The sequence below is a fragment of the Serinus canaria genome, chromosome 25, assembly GCF_022539315.1.
Source record: "Serinus canaria isolate serCan28SL12 chromosome 25, serCan2020, whole genome shotgun sequence".
In the NCBI taxonomy this organism is placed as follows: Eukaryota; Metazoa; Chordata; class Aves; order Passeriformes; family Fringillidae; genus Serinus; species Serinus canaria.
The window spans coordinates 15,488,524-15,510,320 of NC_066338.1; the positions used below are offsets into that span (position 1 = coordinate 15,488,524).

At 47.7% G+C, this 21,797-nt stretch overlaps 1 protein-coding gene across 4 annotated transcripts; it reads left to right on the forward strand.

The window, feature by feature from the left end:
• Window positions 1-21,472, forward strand: LARP4 (La ribonucleoprotein 4). Of its 4 annotated transcripts, XM_050983755.1 has the most exons (17): window positions 25-131; window positions 4,765-4,939; window positions 5,140-5,287; window positions 6,420-6,578; window positions 6,904-6,979; window positions 7,090-7,226; window positions 7,456-7,559; window positions 8,530-8,640; window positions 9,011-9,064; window positions 9,665-9,874; window positions 10,306-10,409; window positions 13,153-13,377; window positions 14,053-14,101; window positions 14,298-14,456; window positions 14,993-15,120; window positions 15,908-16,076; window positions 16,331-21,472. In XM_050983755.1, exons 2-17 carry the CDS (start codon window positions 4,889-4,891, stop codon window positions 16,667-16,669), a joined length of 2,223 nt encoding a protein of 740 aa, XP_050839712.1. In that variant the 5' UTR covers window positions 25-131; window positions 4,765-4,888; the 3' UTR covers window positions 16,670-21,472. The 4 variants fall into 4 exon arrangements, with proteins under 4 accessions (XP_050839714.1, XP_050839712.1, XP_030087475.2 ...); XM_050983757.1 differs by lacking the exon at window positions 4,765-4,939 and having other exon boundaries at window positions 1-131; XM_030231615.2 differs by lacking the exon at window positions 4,765-4,939 and having other exon boundaries at window positions 99-131; window positions 5,143-5,287.
• Window positions 21,473-21,797: the final 325 nt, after the last annotated feature.

A 21,797-nucleotide genomic window follows, 5' to 3' on the forward strand; every position in this document is an offset into this window, starting at 1 on the left:
GGGGAGCGGGCGGGACGGGCCGGGCCGGGCGGCGCGGCCGGAGGCGGAGCCCGCGTGTCCCGATCGCCGCTCCGGGCACCGGGGAGCGCGGGCCCGCCGGCCGCGGCGGCACGATGCTGCTGTTCGTGGAGGTGAGGTGACGGCGCCGGGCCATGTGGCGGGAGGCGGCGGCGGGAGGCCGCGCACGCCGCGCCGGAGGAGGGGACGGGGCTGACACAGCAGATCCGGGGGCGGCGGCCGCGGGCGGGTGGGGGGGGTCGGTGGGCGCTCTGGAAGGTTCCGCCGGGGCAGGGGGCGGGGGAGGCGCCGCCGTGACCTTCGGGTGCCGCCGCGGCCCGGCCGTGAAGGTGACGCGGGACACGCGGGGCCTCCCCGAGGCCTCCCAGGAGCGGGCCCGGCCCGGCCCCTCGACACGCGGGGCGTCTCCGTGGGGCCGGCCCCGAGCGCGGCGCCTCGTTAATTGCGTTATTTCAACACTGGGGGTGGTTTATGGCGCGGGAGGGGGGGTTCTGCCGTTCTCCGGCGCGCCGGGTCCGGGCGGGACGAGGAGCGCGGCCCGACCCGGCCCTGGAGGTCACCGAGGAGGGCGGGCGCCGTGTCCGCTGTGGCCCGGGATGGGGCTTCACCTGCTCACGGCGTTTCACGGGTTCGGTCAAGCGGTTTTAGCCTTTGCTGAGCGAACCCGGGTGGCCGCTATAAACTTTGCACCGAGTTTTGTCCCGAAACGTGCACGGAGCAAGGAGCAGCGGGGGCCGGGGGGAGTAACGGAGGGAGCCGGGCGGGCGCGGGGCTGTGTCTGCACGAGGGGGTTCAGCTCAGGGAGTTCTGCCCAGGGGTTTTGTTCGGGTGATGGGTGAGATGGTGCTGGTGGGCTCACACACGAGCACCAACATGTGCTCCGTGGCTAGGAACCTCTCAATAAAGCAGTTTAGGAAACACGTTCTGTTTTTCAAGTGAATCATCTCAGTTCTGAGCTGAATGTTCCTTGGCTTCACGGAGGGGACTAAAAGTTGTCCTGAACACGGTGACAGGTCTGGAGAATTAGGGATTGCAGTGTTCTGCTGGAAGAGAAACTGCTGAGGCTGATGGGAGGCATGAGCAGCTGCCTCATCCCAGGCTGAGCGAGAGGCCCCGGGTGCACGAGGCAGGTTCTGGAATGCAGGGATGGAGATGTGGACGGGAGCTGGAGCATATCAGGGAGCACATGGCTGCTGCTGGTGCTATGGATGGGAGCTGGAGCTCATCAGCGCTTTGAGATTTTTAGGGAGTCCTAAAGCACAAATTCAACTCTGATCTTTCTCTGATAGTGTTGTGAATTTCTGTGATCTTCATTCTGGAAGCCACAATAATATTTAGAGTTCCTGAGGACCATCTGGACTTTCTGAAGGTTTATTTTCACTGCCGGGATGGAGAACTGGAGCTCAGAGCTCGGTGTCCTGGAATGCTGCCGTTGGATGCTTGGGAGCAGCCAGCAGCTTTATCTGGGGATTTTTAAGGATACCTGGAAAATAAGGCACAGAATGGGTGGAATTCCTGAGGTTTTCAGGGGGATTGGCAGAGTTGCTATAGCTGTCAGTGTTTGTTTTTGGCCTGCTTGAGGTGTGCTGTGCTCGGTGGTTGTGCCAGGCTCTTCACAGTGTGTGAGGGGGAATTGGGTTTCCTTCAACATCCTTTAGTTCCAAATCTCTGCAGTGGTGGCTGTGTAAGGGCTGTATAAGGCTAGTGCTGTTTCATAAGTTTATGTTTGGGGCAGGCCTTTTTTCTCCCTCTAAGCCAGGGTCTGTGTGCTGTTAACAATTAATAATTAGGTGCATTGGAATATTAATAAATACATCGAGAGAAATGGCTGCTGGACTCCACTCAGATGTGGATATGTGCTCCGAATTCCATATATTTGTAATTTCTCGGGGAAATAGGAGTCTGTGTGTTTCAGATGGGTGAAATGCTGCCCATGCTGTCTCCTGGTTAGAAATCCAGGACTGTGGGAAGCACTGAGTGTTGTTGGCCCTCTGGAGCAGGTGAGGCTTCCTGTGACCCCACACTGGCCCTGTTCACACCCCTCTGACCCAGGTACCACCTTCAGACAGCACAGCTGTGCCTTGGCTTTTCCAAGGGATGGAGGAGGCTCCTCAGTGGAAAACCCTGCAGCTCCTGGTGGGAGGGATGTTCCTGTGACCACTGAAGTTACTGTGAGGTTGGGAGTTACCAGAGCGCTGGACTGTTACCTGAAACCTGCCAGCAGCTCTGAAGGAGTTCTGTGTGTTGGTTTGACACCAGCCTCTCCTTATTCAGCCTCTGAGTCTGCATCAGCTCCCCTCAAAGAGGGTGGTCACACCGTGTCTGAGCCCCTCAGGATCCCTACCTGCCTGTGCCCCAGCCAGCACAAGGCTTCTCTCAGCTGCCTCCCAGAGCTTTGCTGACCTTGGGGTTTTTCCATCTGCTTACGTTTCCATTTCTGGAAAAGGGTTGGTTTCTCCCCTCACACGTTTGGTTAAATTCTCTTCTGGATTTTTTGCTTTGTTTCTGTTTCAGAGAGTTTGTCTACTCCAGAAAATCTGTCACAAGTTCTGGATTAGGATTTTGGTTGCAGAATAATTTGAATTAATATTAGAATTGAATGCTTTAAAACTTTTGAGTACCCTTATTTTTGTTAGCTTCATTGAATCTGATTAACTGTAATTTAGATGTAATTGCAATAAGAAAAATATCCTTTGCCATGTTTCAGAATGAGAGTTTTCTTCAAGAGCCAATTTTTAGGAGTTGCTGGAGCAGAATCTTTGATCCACGTTTGCTGGAAGTAGTGCGAGTGAGAGGGGAAGCTGTGCTGAGGAGGAGAGCTTTGTCAGCTCGTGGATCCCAGCGAGTGTTCCCAACCTTTGTCACTCTGTAAAGCTTTAACCTCGTCATGAAAGTTCCCGATAGCAGCTGGGAGGATCATGCTGCAGCCAATCCCATGGGCTCAGTGTTTGTAGCCTCAGTTAAATAAGCAAGAATTGATATTTTGGCCTTCTCTGAAGAGCCGCTGGCCAGGATGGAGTGATTTTGCTCGTGGAGCACAGCATGAGTTTCCCAAAAGCTGATGTAAATTAGGGACTTTTTATCGTCTGCAGTCCATGGGGTTTTGCTGTTAAGATGAGTGAGAGCAGGGCTGCATCCTGCTGGGCTGTTACGGCTCAGTGTTTTGAGCACAAGGGGAAGTGGCCCACGCTCTGTTCCAGGTGTGTGTCCCAGCCATTGTGTTCGCCACTTCATCAGAGTTGCTTTTGGTCCCAGTCACCTCCAGAAATGCAGTAACCACAACAAAGTGTTTCAGTTTCACTTTATCACATTTATTCCTGCAAATTACTTTAGGCCTGAGCTCAGTGCTACCCTTAGAGATGTAGGTAGTGAGGCATAGTTTATTTTTAGAAAAGAATGAATCATCTCCTGGCTGTGTCTTGTTTCTTTTTACTTTGTTGAGAAGTAAGTTCAAGGAGCTGCTGCCTCTGGGTCCATGAGCAGGAGCCCATGTGGGCAGGTGATGCTGCCCCAGGAGTGACCAGAAGCTGAGCAGAACTTAGTTTGGAACTGCTGAACTGCAGTGACAGCCTGTGGTTGCAGCAGGTCACTAGGTTTTGCTTTGCAGGTTTTGTTGGGGAACAGCTACTCTGAAATCTGCAGAGGGAAATACACGTGTGTCCTTTCACCCTGAACTATTTCCAGTTTCCAGCTCTGCTCCTGGGCAAAGATTAATGGAGGGGAAGACTGTTGCTATGTGGATTAAATCAGTTGTGCGTGGGGGGTCTGAATCTCAGAGCTTTGCAGAAACTGTGGTCTTTGTTTTGCTTCTCACACGGTTGTCTTGAACTTCTCCAGTTTTTGGAGGCTTCTTGTTACTGAGCTGGGGCTTGTCCTTGCAGCAAACAGCTCTGGCACGAGGTGTGACCTTGGCAGAGGAATTATCTCTAAAGCTATTGCAACTGCTTCCTTATCCTTGTGCTGTGTGTTTGAGGCCTGGTAGTGAGCCACTCCTTAACTTCAGAATCCAGGAGCCTGGCCTCCAACATACCCAGCTTGCTTATCTGGGTGTTTGTGGATATGAGCTGGATTAATGGCTTTCACCTTTTAAAGTCCAGCAAATTGCAGCAGTGAAGTGAGGCATCGTTCAGTGGCTGGAGGAGCTGTTACAGCTGCCTGTGGGGTGTTGGGATAGCCTGGGGGAAAAATTTTTGCAAAAGGGTAGTTTTATTCACTGCCCTGTAACTATAATTATTTCACTATGTGAAGGGAGCAAAAGCTGTGTTTTTTCTCCGTGCTGCTGCTGGATTGTTGGATTCCTCACCTAAAATGCCTTTGAGCAGCTCTGGGAGAGGGACCTTGAAGGACTCTATTGTGTTGTGGGAATGAGTGTTTCTCTGTGTCAGGTGCCAGGCTGGAGTCTTGCAGTTCTTGTCTGTTTCATTTGTAACCCTTTGACTCTAATTATGGTCCTTGTTGCCCAGGCCCGAAGTGAGCAGATCCTGTTCTCTCCCCAGCTGGCTGGGATGGTGTGTAAGTTTGTCTTGGCAATTCAAAACCTTTAACCTCCTTAGTTACCAGTCTGAGGAAATCATTAGTGTCTGTTGATGTGTGTAAGATTCCTGGGGGAATGGGGTAGGACTCGGGTAAATTCAGGAGGAATCCTGATGCAGCACAGGTGATGCTTGGTTAGTACAGATGTCACTAATTCAGTTAAGTTATACAGTTTCTTCTCCTTGACATATGTTTTTTTACCTTCCTTTCTAGGAAGGGGTCTGGAGGAGGGAAAATTTCCCTTTCTGGTGAAAGGGGACTGGAGCATTATGACAGTCAAGTCTTTAAAAGCTTATGAGTTCCCAGAGTCCTTGCCGAGTAGCCGCTGCCTCTGCTGATGTTGTCGGATGTCAATAAAGAGAGGTTGAAGGAAACACTTCTCATGGAGGTAGAAACGAAATACTTGGAAAATGCCAAGGATTTTCCTGTTTTCATTGATAAAAAAATCACATAGGTGCTTAATAGCTGGGTAGACACTTGAGATGTGGAACTCTAGAGACAATCACTAAATTTGCCTGTGTTTTCTGGCTTGACTTCTGGGGCTTCTCTGGGTTGCTCTCACTAACCAAAGTGTTCTGCTCTCTTCAGCAGGTAACATCAAAAGGTGCTGGCTTGAACCCCAACGCAAAAGTGTGGCAAGAAGTGCCCCAGGGCAGTGGTGAGGCAGTGCCCCCCACCAATGGCACAGAGCACACGTGGCAGGAGACAGCAGCAGCCCAGGGGACTCCAGCTGAGGGTGAGGTGTTGGGACAGGGGCCCCTCCTGGGGGACACTGGGGAGTTCAGCTGTGAGCAGCAGCCTCTGGCTCTTGTCCTTGAGGCTGTCAGTGCTGATGGAGCAGTGTGTATCAAGGAAGATGAGAAAGCAGCAGGTGGTTTGTGAGGGTGGTTGGTCCCAGCAGTGGGCTCTGGTTCAGGAAGGGCTCTGAGCTTGCTGGAACAGGATTCAGGGGCCCAGTGATGACCAAGTAACGCGCTAAGAGGGAGCAGGGTGCTGAATGTGTAGAAATGGATTCATGACATGGCTGCACTTGAGCATCCACTGGACCCTGTGAACAGGAAAATGAGATCTGAGGGCCACCTGCAGTCCTGGGGAACTGAGGTGCTGCTGAGAACTGTCAGGAACATTCGTTCTGGAGCAGAACAAATTTGTTCTGGAGCAGAACCCTGTGCAGTACCCATGGTTAGCTCCTTTCCATTCAGGCTGTTCCACTGCAGTCCCATTCCCATCCTTGCCACACAGGCAGAGTCCAGAACTAAGGACTCAACTGGTTTCATTTGTCTGGCTCAGACTGGATCCGGGGTGTAGCTAAGGTGACTCAAAGCATGGCAGAGGATGCAGAAGATTCCCTGCAAAATGGTTTAGTTAAAGTTAGGGATAAAGAAGAGAACATTCAGTTTGTATGGCCTTGTCAAAGGTTTCTGGTAAGTCAGCAGAAGTGAGGAGAGAGCGCTGGGTTTGTGCTTTGCCTGACAGAAACTCATTTGTCTCTTCATAACAAAGTGAAGCAATTGAGGCAGTGTAAGCAATTTTCATCCCTTGTTTTTAGGAACCTCACTTAAATATTTTAAATTTTATGTGGAAGGACTGGTTTTTAGATTCTCTGCCACTTTGGGGATCAATTTCAGGATCCTTTATTTACTTTTATTTGCTTTTCCCTGAGAGCCTAGTGCAAACCAGATCTTCCTGAAATTGGAGAGGTAAAAGTTCTATCCAACACAAAGTATAAGAAATACAGGCTAAGGTTAGACACTTTCAGGTACAGCTTTCTTGAGAATTTGTTTTAATGTTGATAGCCAGCATTTTTCAAAGAGAAATATGCTAAAACTGACAGGAGTTTTCCTGCTGCTGGTGTGTTTCTTTGCCAGGTAACATAGAGATCTCAGAGGATAGCTGCAAGCAGTATGAAGTGATGTATTCCCCGTCCTGTGAAGCCACAAGGAATGGCACAGGAGTTGATGAGGCATCAGCAAATGGAATTGTCCTGGCGACTGAAGATCTGGGATACCAAATCTATGAAGTGTCTGGTGAGTGTTGAAGTTCAAATGCTGCTGTCAGTGTCTGTAACCCCCCCTGGAGCTGCCCTAAGTGGGCTGTGACCAAGTTAGATACTGACATGTCCATGTGTATCCAAGAAGCTCCACTATGGCCTCAACACGTGGCCAAAGGCACAAAGTGGGATCAGAGTAATTTTGAGAGGGGTTAGTCTGGGGGTTTTTAAGCATCTTGGATGAGCTTTTCCTCTTGGTCCTACCCAGAGGGATTCATTCTTGTATTCTGCAATGAGATGTGTCCTTGCCTGGTCTTGTTGCCATGAAAGTGGGAGCTGATGGTGGATGTGGTCCCTTTCAGGTGATGGCAGCTCCACGGTGTCCACAGAAGACATTAGAGAATGTTTGAGAAAACAGCTTGAATTCTGCTTCTCTCGGTAGGTGCAGTTAACTCAGCATGGTATAAACCCTTTATTAAAATCCTTGGCAAGCATCCCTCTTCTTGGCTTGATATGTACCATTAAATATTATTTTTCTATCTTTTTAGAGAGAATCTTTCAAAGGATCTCTACTTGATGTCTCAGATGGACAGTGATCAGTTTGTTCCAATATGGACAATTGCCAACATGGAAGGGATTAAGAAGCTGACAACGGACATGGACCTTATTCTTGAAGTTTTGAGATGTAAGTCTGGGACTTTGATGTCTGTATCAGTAGCACAAAGAATCCTTCCGTGCTTCAGAGGGATGTTGCAGTCTCTGAGCGGGTTATGGTTTCTTGTTCTGGTAAATGGTGACAGGAACTTCACTGAGTAGGAGGCTGTTCCAAACTCCTGAATTCTCAGTCTTTGTTCCAAGTTCCATGAGAGAGTCTGCTACTGCTGAGATGTCCAAATTTTATGCTTTATTTTCAGCTTCTCCTATGGTACAAGTGGATGAAAGGGGGGAGAAAGTCAGACCAAACCACAAACGATGTATTATCATTCTCCGTGAGATCCCTGAAACTACACCTATAGAGGTAAATCAAGAGAAAGGAAATAAGTTACTGGTGCTGGTTTTGGAAGGTGTTTTCTACAGGGCTTCAAAGAGCACCAGGAAAAGGTCAGCTGGTGTTTAATTGGATTAAACACGGATATTTTTCTTCTAGACCACATCAGTAACTTTTTCCGCCTGGGTGCAGTGTCAAAATATCCAAAACAAAAGCTTATTGTCATTATCCCTTCCCATTATTTACTACTATATTTAAACCTTCTTAAGTAAACTTTTTTTCCACCAAAGCTGAGCTAGCTTGGCTTTTCTGGAAGGAAGTTTGAACTGGTTTCTTTTCAGATCCAAAAATAAATCAGTCCAGGGCATAGCTTGGAATTCAGGCTAAATTTTTGTCACAGCAATAACTTTACTTGAAGTGAGACAGTTGTTTTGGCAGCAAGAAATGTTGCTAAACATTTCTCATTCATTGAGCCCCAGCATGAGCTGAGCTCATTAAGCCCAAGGAGGGAGGATAATAAAATTCCTCGTGATATTTGGCAAACAGAATGATTTAGTTTTTTGTTTTTTAAAGTTGTAATACATGGTGTTTGTCTACCAGCATTTTTAATGAGTTCTTTTAATGCAAACTCTGAGCAGCTGCTTGTCCCTCTCTTTACAATCTGATTATTGCAAAGCTGTCAGGTTGCCTTGATTTAGAAATACTTCTTGGAATCATGGTTGTCTCCATGGTTCTGCTGATATAAAGCCACACTTTTCCTACGTGTTTCATATGAAAGTATCACCAGGTCTGCACAGATCTTGATTTTCTTACCAGCTGTGGCTGCTCTGTTTTATCTTGGGAGCCCAGGAGACTGAAGTAGGATTTGTGGGTTAAGAAGCAGGTAGAGGGTAATTTGGTCAGGGGAATAAGAAAACAGCCCTGGTCATAGGAAAGCTGTTGCATAAACTTGGGTCACTTAAGTGTTCACTGTACAAGGGCCCTGAACTTCTCTCCCCAGGAGGTGAAGGCTCTGTTCAAGAATGAGAACTGCCCCAAGGTGATAAGCTGTGAGTTTGCTCACAACAACAACTGGTACGTTACATTCCAGTCCGACACAGACGCGCAACAGGTGAGGCTGCCTTCCTCTGACACCCAGCTTTGATCCCTCCCCAGCTCAGGGAAAGTGCACCTGTGCTTCCTGTAGCTAAAAGAAATACTTATTTACTGATCCCCTCTTTGTTGTTTTAAGAGATTACAGGCAGATTCTGATTATTAAGACCACAGGTGAGCAACTGTGGGCTTATAATTCCCTTGCCTGACTCTTGCCTTGGCATTCTCTGGCCGTGACTGGCACTAGTCCTGAATTTGAAGTGTTAATGAATTTAGCTGGGCTTACAGGGAAGCACATGACTGCACATTTGTGTTAAATCATGGAACATCCTTTGGGAAGTATAACTTTATCAAGATATTCTAATGTTGATCTTTTTTTGTATCTGCAGGCATTCAAATACTTAAGGGAAGAAGTGAAAACCTTTCAGGGCAAGCCAGTAATGGTGAGGCTGCTTTAGCTGCTGTTTCTGTTGGGATTGAATTGTGTTGTTTCTTTTTGGATGATGGTGACCATTTCTGGGGGGTGATCCAAGGACTCAGCTGTAGGATAGTCCATAACTCTGGCTCTGGAGGCTGGAAACATGAACGAGGTCATGGGATCTCTGACAAATTACAGTTCGGTGGCTGCTGGTTACTCACAGCACTGCTTCCCAGGGGGGGTGAAATACATTCCTGTGCTGGCTTCCCTTCTCCACTTGCCCCAGAATCTGGGTTTGCAGAGCTCAGGAGAGGGATTCCTGCCACTGTGAGCCTTGAGTTGGTTGCTGCACAAAGCAGGCTGGAGCAAAGTGCATGTACTGTGAGAGGAGCTATCGTGATTGGAGTCTGGACAGTTCCTGCGTTTATCTTCAGTTTTACAGATCATCCAGCTAAAGCAACATGTGTCCTTCCCCTTATCATGCTGTGGGAATACGAGCTGGACTGATTTTATCAGTTTTTGTTCATAAACAGTAATGAACCTTCACATCCCTCCAGCAGGCAAGAAGGATTCCATGTTCTCCTTTTCTCCCAGCTGACGCCTGGTGTGATTTGCTGTCTTGCAGGCCAGGATAAAAGCCATCAACACGTTTTTTGCTAAGAATGGTTACCGGGTCGTGGATTCCAGTGTGTATCCCCAGCCCGTGCAGACCCAAGCCCAGTTTGCCTCCCCCCTGTTTATGCAGCCTGTATATAGCCCTCAGCAGTACTCGATTTACAGCATCGTGCCTCAGACCTGGTCTCCGAATCCTGCACCTTACTTTGAGACACCACTGGTGAGTAACAGCTACTGAGAAGGGGAGGAGCCCAGCCCATCAGGGATAATTGGGTTAATAACCAGGGTGAGTGGGTGTTCCAGGTTTCTTGGTCAGATCCTTTTGTTTTGTTACACTTATGTCACGGCTCTGATAAAGCAACACTGTCAGAGGAGCTGCCATGTATTTCAAGGAATTTTGATGTGAAATTCCATTATTCTGCAGCTTGTGTTACTGGAAGAGCCCATAGCTTTTCCAGGAATGGGGGAACTCTGCTAAAGCAGATGCAGGGTGTGAACCTGTGGGGATTTGGCTGGAATAGTGAATTCCCACCACAGTAGATGCTGTAGCCCAGTGTGAAATTACAGCCATGAGTAACTGCTGAAGCTGATCATTAATCTGCAGACATTCTCTTTGTAGCTCAGCCACTGAGACTGTCGTGTCTGTTGCAGGCCCCGTTTCCCAACGGTGGATTTGTGAATGGCTTTAATACACCAGGATCATATAAAACAAATGCTGCTTCTCTGAGTATAGGTCGCCCATTCCACAGGAATCGGTAAGAGTTCTGCCAGGGGTTTGCTCGTGCAAAATTTGCACTACTGAGATCCTCAAGTATTCCTTGCATGCCACATGCAGTGTGATGGGATCACGTTATTTATTTTATTTTATCAATGGAGTGAAGTTTTTCAACTTTACTAAAAAAATGAAGTAGAAGGTGGCAGCTTAAGATCCTAAAATAATGGACACAGTGCTGGAGAGAGCCAAGGTAACTCCTTTAAAAGCCTCAGAGGAATTTTGCAGACAAATAAATAACTTCCTCCTCAGGTCATACTTGTAATTATGTTTGTTATACACAGATTATAAACTCCTGCAGCACAACATAAGCCTTTCCTGCCGGGATCAAGCTTGTGGAGCTGCTGGTTCCTGCAGTGGGAGTTGCTTGTCCTGATTGCTGGGTCCAACTGCTTGATGCTGGGGCTGTTCCTGTAATTTATTTGCTTTATCCCCATCTTTCCTGAGAGCTGTAAGGACTTAGCTCAGATACAAACACTGGGGAGAAGGAAACACTTTGTATTGCTGGAGCAATTGCTCTGTGAACACAATGGAGTAGTAACCTGTGTGTGGGGGTGGGAGTTGTTTGTGTGCAGCACTGGGCTGGGATCATGGGAATTGCTGTTGGTATTGTTAGAGAAATCATTCGACAGTTGCCAGGGCTGTGAGTAGGTCTGTGGTGCAGTTCAGGTCTGTGGCTGTTGACAGAAGGGGAACTTCAAGCTTTGGTCTGTGGTGATTCTGACTAAGCAGAGTCTTAACACAGACTGTGGAACTGGGAGCGTGACTGCCTGGAAGATGGAGCAGCTGCTCCAGTTGCAGCTGCTCAGCTCCAAACTCACATCTTGACAAAGGTGGTTTGGCTTTTTTTTTTTTTTTTTTTTTTGCTTTAAATTGCACAGTCTTAAAACCTGTAAAGCTCTCAGGTGTATGGACCCTCATGGAAGTACAGATGCTGCAAGATGCTGTGCAAGAACTGTTCTATCCAAGTGCTAGCACCTTGAAATGCCTCATTTTACATCACATCTTTATAACCCTAAGCTTTTAAAATCCTGGTCATGTAAAGACTTCAGTTTGTAGGACTTGGGTTCTTGAGGGTGCAGCTTTAGGGTCAGTCTGTGCAGGTCCTGCCGGCCCAGTGATGATCCAGTATCGCGCTAAGAGAGAACAGGTCACAGTTGGGGGCTGGGCAGCCTGTGCTCCCTGCTTGTTCTTCCTCCTGCTCTTCCTTCCTTCTGCTCTCACATCATTTCTCCTTCTCTCTGCTCTTTTTTTCCCCCTCCTTTATCTTTCCTTGTCTTTTCTGCTTTGCTCTTCTGCCCAGACAAGACTGTGGCCTTCTCGATGACGGGTAAGATTATGAGATCTGAGGGCCAGTGACTTCAGAATATGCCATTTTGAGAGCAGCTTGGACAAAATGGAAGAATTCAGTTGACTTTGCTCCACCTCCTCCCTGTGGTTGTTGCTGATGGGAAACTTAAACTTTGTTGGTCCCTTAAAACTGGTTCTTGAAGCTGGGAAGTGTGAATTCATCTCTGTTCAGCAAATCTCTTGACCTGCGGAACAGCTTGTTTGGAGAGTTCATCCAGCTGCTGCTTTTGGGTTTCTGTCCTGGCCCATTAAACCTGATTTGTTTTGGGGTACAGACAGTTAATAGTTAACTGCTGGAGTTTTCTCTGTAGATAAACATTTGTTTAAGCCACTCGTATTTATTTTGCGCTGATTTGTTGCAACATCCTTGTGGGAAAGGGAGATGGAGGAATTGTACTTGGGCTGGCACTAGGAGAGTTTCTTCTGATGTCATGAAATGTTATAATGAGATTGTTTAAAAACAGCAAGTGTGTAAAATCCTGCTGCCCTTAAATTATGAGATGTGCAGAGTTTACCAAAGGAGAGAGAATTTGGGTTCTTGTCTGTGATCAGTGCTGCATGGAAAACCAGTGAGGGGCAAAAGCAGAAAATAGTTGAAAACACCTAAATGCTGCTCCAGAAAACTGTTCCATATTGTGCTGGATCTGAGGTTTTCTGGAGAATTCTGCATTTCAGACCCTGAGCCTGAACTTGCAGCAGCACTGAGAGTGCAGAGCTGTGTCTGTGCTCAAAGGAATCACAGCTTTAAAGCTGAATAATCGATAACGGGGTGGAACGTTTTGGGGTTGGAAACTGCAGAGTCAGTGCTGGGGGTTTGGGAATGGGAGCAGCCAGGCTGAGCCTGACTGTGCGTGGTAGGGCTCAGCTGCCCTGCCTGATCTGCCATGGTCAGTCACTCCTGGCCTTGTGTCTCAGTTCAGTTTGTTTGCCTGTGGCCAGATCAGTCTGTTCCTTGGCCTTGGCTTATTTCTCCAGCTCTATTTCCAATGCCCCGTGCCAGTGCTGCAGGCCCAGACAAAGGAAAAACTCGTCTTTGGGTTCTTCTGGCTCTTCTGTGACCCCTGGGTTTTGGAAATTTTTTTTTTTTTTTGGTTGTTGTTGTTGTTTGAAGTTTTGGGGTTTTTTTCCCCCTCCCAGGTATCTTTTGGGCAGCGATCTCAAACAAGAGTTCTGGTGCTTGCTGACCTGCTTTTCTTGTCAGCTGTGAATCAGCTGCAGTTGGTGGTGGCTCTGCTGTGGTTCCTCAGCACGGGGGTCCCTCAGCTCCTGCTGTGGTTCCTCAGCTCCTGCTGTGGTTCCCCAGCACGGGGGTCCCTCAGCTCCTGCTGTGGTCCCTCAGCACGGGGGCTCCCTCAGCTCCTGCTCTGTGCCTGCAGGGTGAAGCCCCATTTCCGCACGTCCAGCAGCTCGGAGCACCCGGAGGGGCCACCCGGCGCCGGGGCCCTGCCCATGGGGGACCTGAGCAGAACCAGCTCCAGAAATTTTGTCATGGAGCGCCACAACAGCTCATTGAGTGGGCACCAAGACCAAGGGTATTCCCAGAAGGATTCTCCCACGGCACAGCTGGAGCAGAACGGCGATTACGGCGTCGGCAGGGGCAGGTAAAGGGCTGTGTCACACAGCAGCTGGGACTTGGCTTGTGTGAGCCAAAGATACCAACCATCAGCACAAAATATATTTCTGTAACGAGCAGCCACAAGAAAACTGATGCTTAAGTAAATCAGGAGCAGTAAATGCTGATCTGGAAGCAGGAATGGTTCCAGTTTCACTCTCCAGCTGGTAGTTACTCTGACAAACAGCTGGCAGTAAGACAGTGAGGTGTCTTTATTTTAAAGTAACTGATTTCTTTCCAGAATTAAAACAGATGTTGAAGTAAAGTTGGCATCTGTATTGCTGTAAATAGTAAGTAAATCCTCAGTTGGGAATATGATGCTCCTCAGTATTTTAAGATTAACTGGTTTTATCTCTTTTAACTCAGGGTTTAAACACCAGAAAGGGCAGATCAGTGAGAAATCAGACTAATAAGTTTATTACTATAAAATGATTGTCCCTATGCTTGGTCAGATGCTCATGCAGGGAGCTGAGAAAGAGGAGCTGTTCCCATATTGACTCTTTTCCAACTTCTTCCAAAGTTGGAACCTCGACCCCTTGTGAGGAGGGAGAACATCCCAGAGCCATGTGTGGGAAGGCTCAGCAGGCAGCTGTGGCTGCCCTCATGCAGAGCAGTGCCCACTGCAGCTGGCTGGATGCACTGACTGGTGTTCTTGTCTTTAAAGGAGGAACGTGTTCAGAGGTCGGAGGAGACGCGAGGATGACCGGGTTTCGGTAAGTTCTGCTTCCCTTTTTGCAGAGAGTCACACAAAGTGCAGAGCGTTGGCTTCCCAGTTTTTGAATGAATGGCAGAGTCCTTAAATCCTCAGATTACATTGGGGGTTTACAGTTTTCCTAGGAAGTTCCTGACACTTGCTCAGGGCTTTCACTGCTCAGTGTTACAGCTCTAACTTGTGTTTTCCCTCTCCAGAGACCTCAGCCTTCAGCAGAAACAAAGACTCAGACACCAAAGTTTGACTTGCTTGCATCCAATTTCCCACCTTTGCCTGGCAGCACAGCAAAAATTCTGGGAGAGCCTGTGCTGGAGAGCAGGATGTCCGACATCGTTAAAGGAGTCTGCAAAGAAAAGGTGCCTGGTCTTGTTTTTGTGCTCACACGGGCATATCTGAGTGCTGTGACTCCCTTTTCCCTGGTAAAGGCTTGGTTTGTTAGAGCCATGTATTCCAGTGCTTTAATCCCAGACTTCATAGTGCATTTTCCCAGGTTTTTTGTGGGAATGCAGCTAGGGCTGATGCAGTTATGCTGTTGTAAACTCAGTGACGTTTAGAAATAAAACGGGCAAAGGAGGAATGTTGGCTGTTGGAGTAGGAACAGTTTGGTGGAGTGTGGGCAAGGGATCTCGCCAGATGAATCCATTCTTTGAGCTGGTGGGACTAAGCACTGACATTCTGGATGACCTAGCCTTAATTCTGGTTTTACTCACTGCTTGTTTTGCCCATATAAGGAGGTATTGCTTTAGAGGTGATGGTCCAAAAGAAGTAAAATTCCTATCTTCAGGACTTGAGCAGCCTTTGGAACTACCCCAGTCTCAGATGTCTTCCAGTGCCATGTTGTGGAGCAATTTGAGTATCATTCTGTATTTTGCAACTTTTGCTCTGTGTGCAGGAAAGCAAAGAGTCCCTGTGCCCCTGCCCTGCTCCTGCTCCTGCTCCGGAAGAACAAACGCCCAGCACTGCCCAACTGCCCGTGCCCAGCGTGAGCTCCCCGAGCCAGACTGAGCCTGTGGTGCCGAGGTATGCAGAGAACATGGCATAGCATGGAATCATGGGCTGTCCTGAGTTGGAAGGGACCCACAGGGATCATCCAGTCCAACCCCTGGCCCTGCATAGACCCCCAACAATCCCACCCTGGGCATCCCTGGGAGCAGCTCCTGGAGCTCTGGCAGCCCCAGGGCTGTGCCCATTCCCTGGGGAGCCTGGGCCGTGCCCAGCACCCTCTGGGAGAAGAATCTTTTCCTGATTTCCCTCCCTGGCAGAGCTGCATTGGTTCCCTCATGTCCTGTCCCTGGTCACAGGGAGCAGAGATGGGAGCTGCCCCTCGGGATGAAGCTGCAGCCCCCAGTGAGTCTCCCCTCAGTCTCTTGTCCAGCCAAACAGACCCGGAGCCCTCAGCCACTCCTCCAGACCCTCCCCATCCTCTTGACCCTGCTTTAGCCCTTCTCCAACAGCTTTAGATCTTTTTGATATTGTGGTGCCCAAACTTCCCCCAGGACTGGAGTGAGGCCACCCCAGTGCAGAAGAGTGGGACAGTCCCCTTCCTCACCTGTCTGGCAGTGCTGGACCTGATGCCCCCAGAGCCTGGTGACCCTTTGGGCTGCCAGGGTGCTGCTGACTCATTTGCATGTTCTAGCAAAGTCTCTCACCAGTGTCTGGCAGCAATGTTGGGTGGTATCTTCTCCAAAGGCCGCCAGATCATGGTGGGAATGGCTGTGCTGTTCTGCACTTGACTTCAAAGAAAGGAAATAATCTCTGAAACCTGAGTGTCAGTAGGTTTTAATTTGAATTGGTGTTGGTTTATCAGCATGGTTCAGCCAGAGAGCAAACCAGAGGAAGTGTCTGCTCCAAAGGACGTGGCCAGCCCGGCTTCTCCGCCGGCATCCGTCTGTCCCATCAGTGCTGCAGAGCCACCGAGGACAAACACCTCCTCACCTTCTGCTCAAGCAGGTGCGGCTCCTGCTCTGTCGACACAGGTAAGGCCCAGAGCTGGGAATGGGAATGACACAGGGAGCTTGCTCCAGGATGTGCACCTGATGGTGCTCCAGGTTGTGCACCTGATGGTGCTCCAGGTTGTGCACCTGATGGTGCTCCAGGTTGTGCACCTGATGGTGCACCTGGGAGCTCCCCTCTGCTCGCTGTGTGTGTTGCTGTTGTGCTGTGGCTTCGTGCCTGGCATAGGCTGGGAGGTGGTTGTGGTGCATAAACCTCGCTCTTCTTGCTCCCAAAGGAGCCTCGCAAGCTCAGCTACGCCGAAGTTTGCCAGAAGCCCCCAAAGGAGCCACCTCCAGTCCCTGTCCAGCCTCTGAGGGAGCACCGCACCAACATCGTTGCCCCTGCCAAAAATGAAGAGAATGGTACGTTGGAGAAGGCTCCGGAGAAGGCTCCTCACGAGAGGGCCGAAGGGCGAGTGAAGGATTTCTCTGGGTTCCGCGGCAGCGGAGCTCCCAGGGGAGCTGCTGGGAAAATCAGGGAACAGAGGCGCCAGTTTGGACGCAGATCTTCGCCTCAGGGAGCGCCGCGCCGCGCGGGCAAGGAGCAGTACGTGCCACCCCGGTCACCAAAGTAACGCTGGGCCAGCCAATGATTCTCTGTTTCACTTGAGCTGTGGACTAAGGAGCAGCAGAGAGACTGAGGAGGGAAGGATTCGGGAAGGGGAGTACTGAACTGGAGCGTGGCTTGTGTGGAGAAGTTGTGGAGGGTCCCAAAATTCATCTCTAAAAGTGATTTCACAAATGCTGGAGGATTCCAATCACTATAAATATAGAGATTATAATTTTTGTATTTTTGTTTTTAATTTGCAGAGGGTTTCCTGCTTGAAATCAGCTTTGGGATTGTGAAAGTAGCGTTTTGACAAAGTGAAAGGATATGAGTTGACAAATTAACCTGTCCCTCGGTGTAGGAGGAAAAGGAGAAGAGAATATTATTTTTGGAAAATGAGCATTTCTGTAAAATTAGAACTTTTTTTAACCTACTTAACGTTTGGCTTGTGGGCTGTTGTGTCTGCCATGGATGGCCTGGCATTGCAGAGGCCTCTGCAGCAGCATGAGCGGAGCGAGTGCAGCCAGACCTGTTGTCATCACTTAGTCACTGATGATGAAAACTGAATGTACTACTGTAGTGTAACCCATGTGTTTCCAGCTTGAAGTAGAGTCTCTTGACGTTACTAATATTTCATTCAGCAAGCTTTTTAAGGTATAAGTTTTGCAGGATACTGGATTGTAGATGAGTGTGGACAGCAGAAATTGTCTTGTAGACGCAGTGGACGGAGGCAAAGGGAGCATGTGAGAATCTTCATTATGCCCTTTTTCCTCGCCTCCTTTTGAGGGCAACTCCTTAGGTTTGGGGTTTTGTTTGTTTGCTTTTTCCCTCTCTTGTTACTTTCTCTTAATTTCTTTATTACAGACTTTAGTGCATTTTTCTTGGTGTGTTTTCCTGAGGCAGCCCCAGGGTAGGATGGGCAGGTGGCTACACAGCGCCTGGTAGTGCTACACAGCACCTGCACAGGTAAGGAGCCTGGCATTCCAGCTGCACATGCTGAATTCTGCCTTGCAGGTGGGAACAATGGGCCCTCACTGTCATCTCTGGATGACTGGGCAGCAACCAGAGCTGTGGCTGGGTTTTCTCTGTGCTGACTCTGGAACAGGCTGTTGGCTGCTGTATTGCCAGAAATCAGTGTTTAGACTCCTGGGAACTCGTTGTTTACAGCTGATGTCATAGCAACTGACTCATTTTTAACTCTTTAAAGTGGAACTGAAGATGCAGAGTTAAGGAAATCCCCTCTGGAGCAGTGGCTCCTTGCCAGCTGTGTGCTGACTGAATTTGCAACACTATTGTGCAGTAAGTGGTTAAGTTTCAGGGTGATTAATGACCGAAATAGGAACATTCAGCGCATTAATCTGCCAAAATCAGCATACCAGGGTTCGAAGTTCTGTATAAAGTGTTAGGGAAAAGTAGCTTCCAGCAGTAAGAATCACATCTTTATTTTTCCTCTTTTTTAGTGAATAGCAAGTGTAGAATTTTGAAGTTGTAAGTTGTGAACACTGGAAAACTCAATTGTGATATATTCCGTAACCATCTTAGTAATATATGCTCGTGTTGCCATAGAATGAATGTAAGTGGCAGTTAAAATAACTGTGAAATTTTTCATCTTCTGATTTCTTAGCCAGATAACCCTTGGCGACTTGGGCCTCAGTAGGAATTCTCTATCAACTGCTTGGAGAACACTCATATCTATTTTTATAAATATATATATAAAGCCAGAGGTGTCATTTCTCTAACTTATTATTCAGCTTGGCAGTTGCTTTGAGTTGATTCATAACATGATATAATGTATTTATGCAGTTAACTGTTCATTTCTAGGCATGTTACAAAGAGAGAGTCAGAGAATCATCGAATGGGCTGAGTTGGAAGGGACCCATCAGGATCATGGAGTCCAACTCCTGGCCCTGCCCAGACACCCCAGAAATCCCACCCTGTGCCTGAGAGTGTTGTCTAAATGCTTCTTGAGATCAGAGAGGCTTGGAGCTGTGACCCCTTCCCGGGGGAGCCTCTTCAGTGCCCCACCACTCTCTGGGAAAGGACTTTTTCCTGATCTCCCACCTCAGCCTTCCCCAACTCAGCTTCCTGCCATTTCCTTGGGTCCTGAAGTATGTATACCTATATATATATATATATATATATATATATATATATATATATGTATATGTATGTATGTATGTATGTATAAACCCCAAAATCACTATTCACTTTGAAACTACCTGTACTGGGTTGGAAGGTTTTTTTTTAATTTAGTGAAAAAAAATCGTTGATGACATCCACAGTTAGGGATTCTTACAGACCCTTCTCCATTTACTTTGATAATGCTTCTCTCGTCGGAACGTTAGGGAAGTTTAAATATTTAGTGTCAAAGTCCTGAAATGCAATGAATGCAAAGTTTTGAATTAGTTGAATTAGTTGAATTAGTTTTAAAGGCTCTAAACAATTCCTGCAGCCAAACTGGAACAAAACAATCCTGTAGGGTGGTTCATGGATAGTTAGGGGAGACGTGTTCTGGGATGTTGAGGGAGCGTTGGGATGCAGACAGCTTTGGCTGTTTGGAGGAGGAACTGAGAGGGAAAAGGGGCTGGTGCAGATGTGGCTCAGAATTCCCTGATCCAGTGTCAGTGACTTGCCTGTGCTGAGAGGACCTGAGTGGTGAAACGGAGCTTTGTCATTGATCAGATGTGGGAAAACCCGACCAACTGTGGCTCCATCTCCCTCGTGGGGTGGTGGGAAGGGGTGCTCTGTGGGTCCTGGGCTGTCTCCAGCAGCAGCAGCAGCTCGTAGCTCTTGTGCAGGGGATGTAGGTCAGGCTGTAACTGTTGGCTTTTCCCAGCATATCCAAACTTCTCTCAGCTTGGGGCACTTGGAATGATTAATTTCACACCTGCGCACAAGGATTTCCTGTGAGCATTGCCCTTCCACCATTTCTGGCTGTGGTTTGGGGTTTGTTTTTTTTTTTCCTATTCTTTTCTGTGCAGGGGGAAATTCCCAGTTGGATACTGAGGCTGTCGTGGGGTGGGAGTTCTCCTCAGCACTGGGGCCTGGCAGGGACTGGCTTTGCCTTTTCCTCTCTTGCTGGGCTGGGAAGGATCTTGTGTCTGTCCCCAGCAGTTCACCCGTTGGGCAGACTGGGGAAACTGGGACAGAGGAGTGGTTTGGAACCAGACCCACAGCTCCTGGATTTGTGGGAGCTGCTCCCTGTCACCTGGCTGCAGGTGCTCTCCAGGTGACCAGAGCTCTCTGTGTTGCCTCTGGGTGTACCTTCATGGCATAGAAACTGTCCTGCTCTGCTGATGTTAAATACCAGGAGGTGCAAATCACACCTAACTTTCAGTTTTAGGAACTGTGACTTGTTTTCAGAGTTGTTGACTTCTGTTAGGGGCAGAAATACACTTCCCAGGTCAGGTCTTTTCCAAATTACTGCGTGTGGAAAAGATTGGGGCACTCTCTCGTGCCTCTGCTGGGGAGTGAAAAGAAGAAATTCTTTGCATGTGATAGTAAAATTAAAAGTGCAAAAACTTTTGTTTCTTTGATTTCTAACATTAAGTTAGTTTTATAGTATCTTACATTCCTGCTCTTGTTGTTTTGTTGTTTTTTTGTTTTTTTTTTTAATTAGCCTGGCACAGTATGATGGTGCAGTATTAGCTGTAGGAAAAAAAAAAAGTAAAGTATCCCACTATTAACCAGAAGAGAAAGATGATACTGTGGCAGATCAGTAGCAAATAAGTGACTTAATCAATGCTTTACTGTAGTTAAATAGCTATGGCCTTACTACTTTGTCAATATCAGCTTAATTGTCTTGAAACTGTCTGCGATTTTTACTGTTCCCAGGTGAGTTTACCTGGGCTGAGATATCTGGTATGTACAGATGATATTTTAAATTTGTAAAATGCACCATTGTATTACAGATGATGCAACAGAAATGCACTTCGGGGGGAAATGGCTTCTGATGAGTTTTTTTGTAAATCCTTGATTACTACAGATATGCAATAGAGTTTTTGTTTCTAATTTTGATATTTCCTTCTGAAACGTAAGATTGTTGCCATTAATCTGAATGATTTATCATGCTCTTCTTTGCGTGTATATATTCCATATAGTCTGAGCTTCCTTTAGGATGGTACATAATTTTGGGTTGTTTTAGTATTTTAGTTGGCTCTTCTCTTCAGTGCCTTTAGCCCAGGCACTTCAAGAGGTTCACTGAGTCTGTTTTTAATGTACAGTTGGGAGGACTTGAAATGGAGTTAAAGCAACTTATTTCTGAAAAAAAAAATCCATCTGCAAACTAACCTGTAACAACTTTAAAATTTTATATTTAAGAACCAGATGTTTATTTTTATGGAACTTCAGTTATGGATACCGTTTCAAAAAAAAATGCAACTTCAAATGTAAACAGACTGTGCATAAATGGGTTTTGTTCTAATTTTTATAGAATACAAAATATTCAGATAATATATTGAGCTCGAGTTACTACAGACATCTTGTTCCTCCCGGATGAATCCAGCTTCCCCTTGGCATTGACGATCTCTCTTTAAAGTGGTAGGAAAGGAGAAAAAAGTGACTTATCTGGCGTTTAGACTGTCTGTTCTGGTTTATTCCTGTTGTCAAAATGTCCAAAACAAAATTTGTGTAAAGTAGGTTCATGCTTTAAGTGTTCAAATGATAATACATGTATTTGTATTTGTTTTTGACATTGCCAAGGTGCTATGGGAAATTGAAATAACAGTTAGAAAAATAAAGCTGATTTAAAAGAGAAAAAAAATACCCACCAAAAAAAAAAAAAAAAAAAAAAAGAAAACAAAGAAAAAAGAAAAAAAACCTTAAACCACAATTCCCTGAGCTCTTACTTGTGTCTGTGGAGGGTGAAGTGTTTTTAGTGCAGGGGGTGGTGAAGGGGGTCCGGGGACAGGAGCGGGAGCAGAACCAGGGCTGGGGCCGGGCCCTGGAGCAGAACTGGGCCCGAGACCCGGGGCCGGGGGCTGCACCAGGACCAGGGACGGGCAGCAGGAGCAGAACCGGTGATCGGGAATAGAACCGGGACGCGGAACGGGTCCCGGGACTGCAGCTTGGGAACGGGAACAGATCCAAGACTGGCGACTGGGCCTGGCAGCAGAACCAGGACAGAGCGGGCCGGTGGCGGAACTGGGACCGGGGAT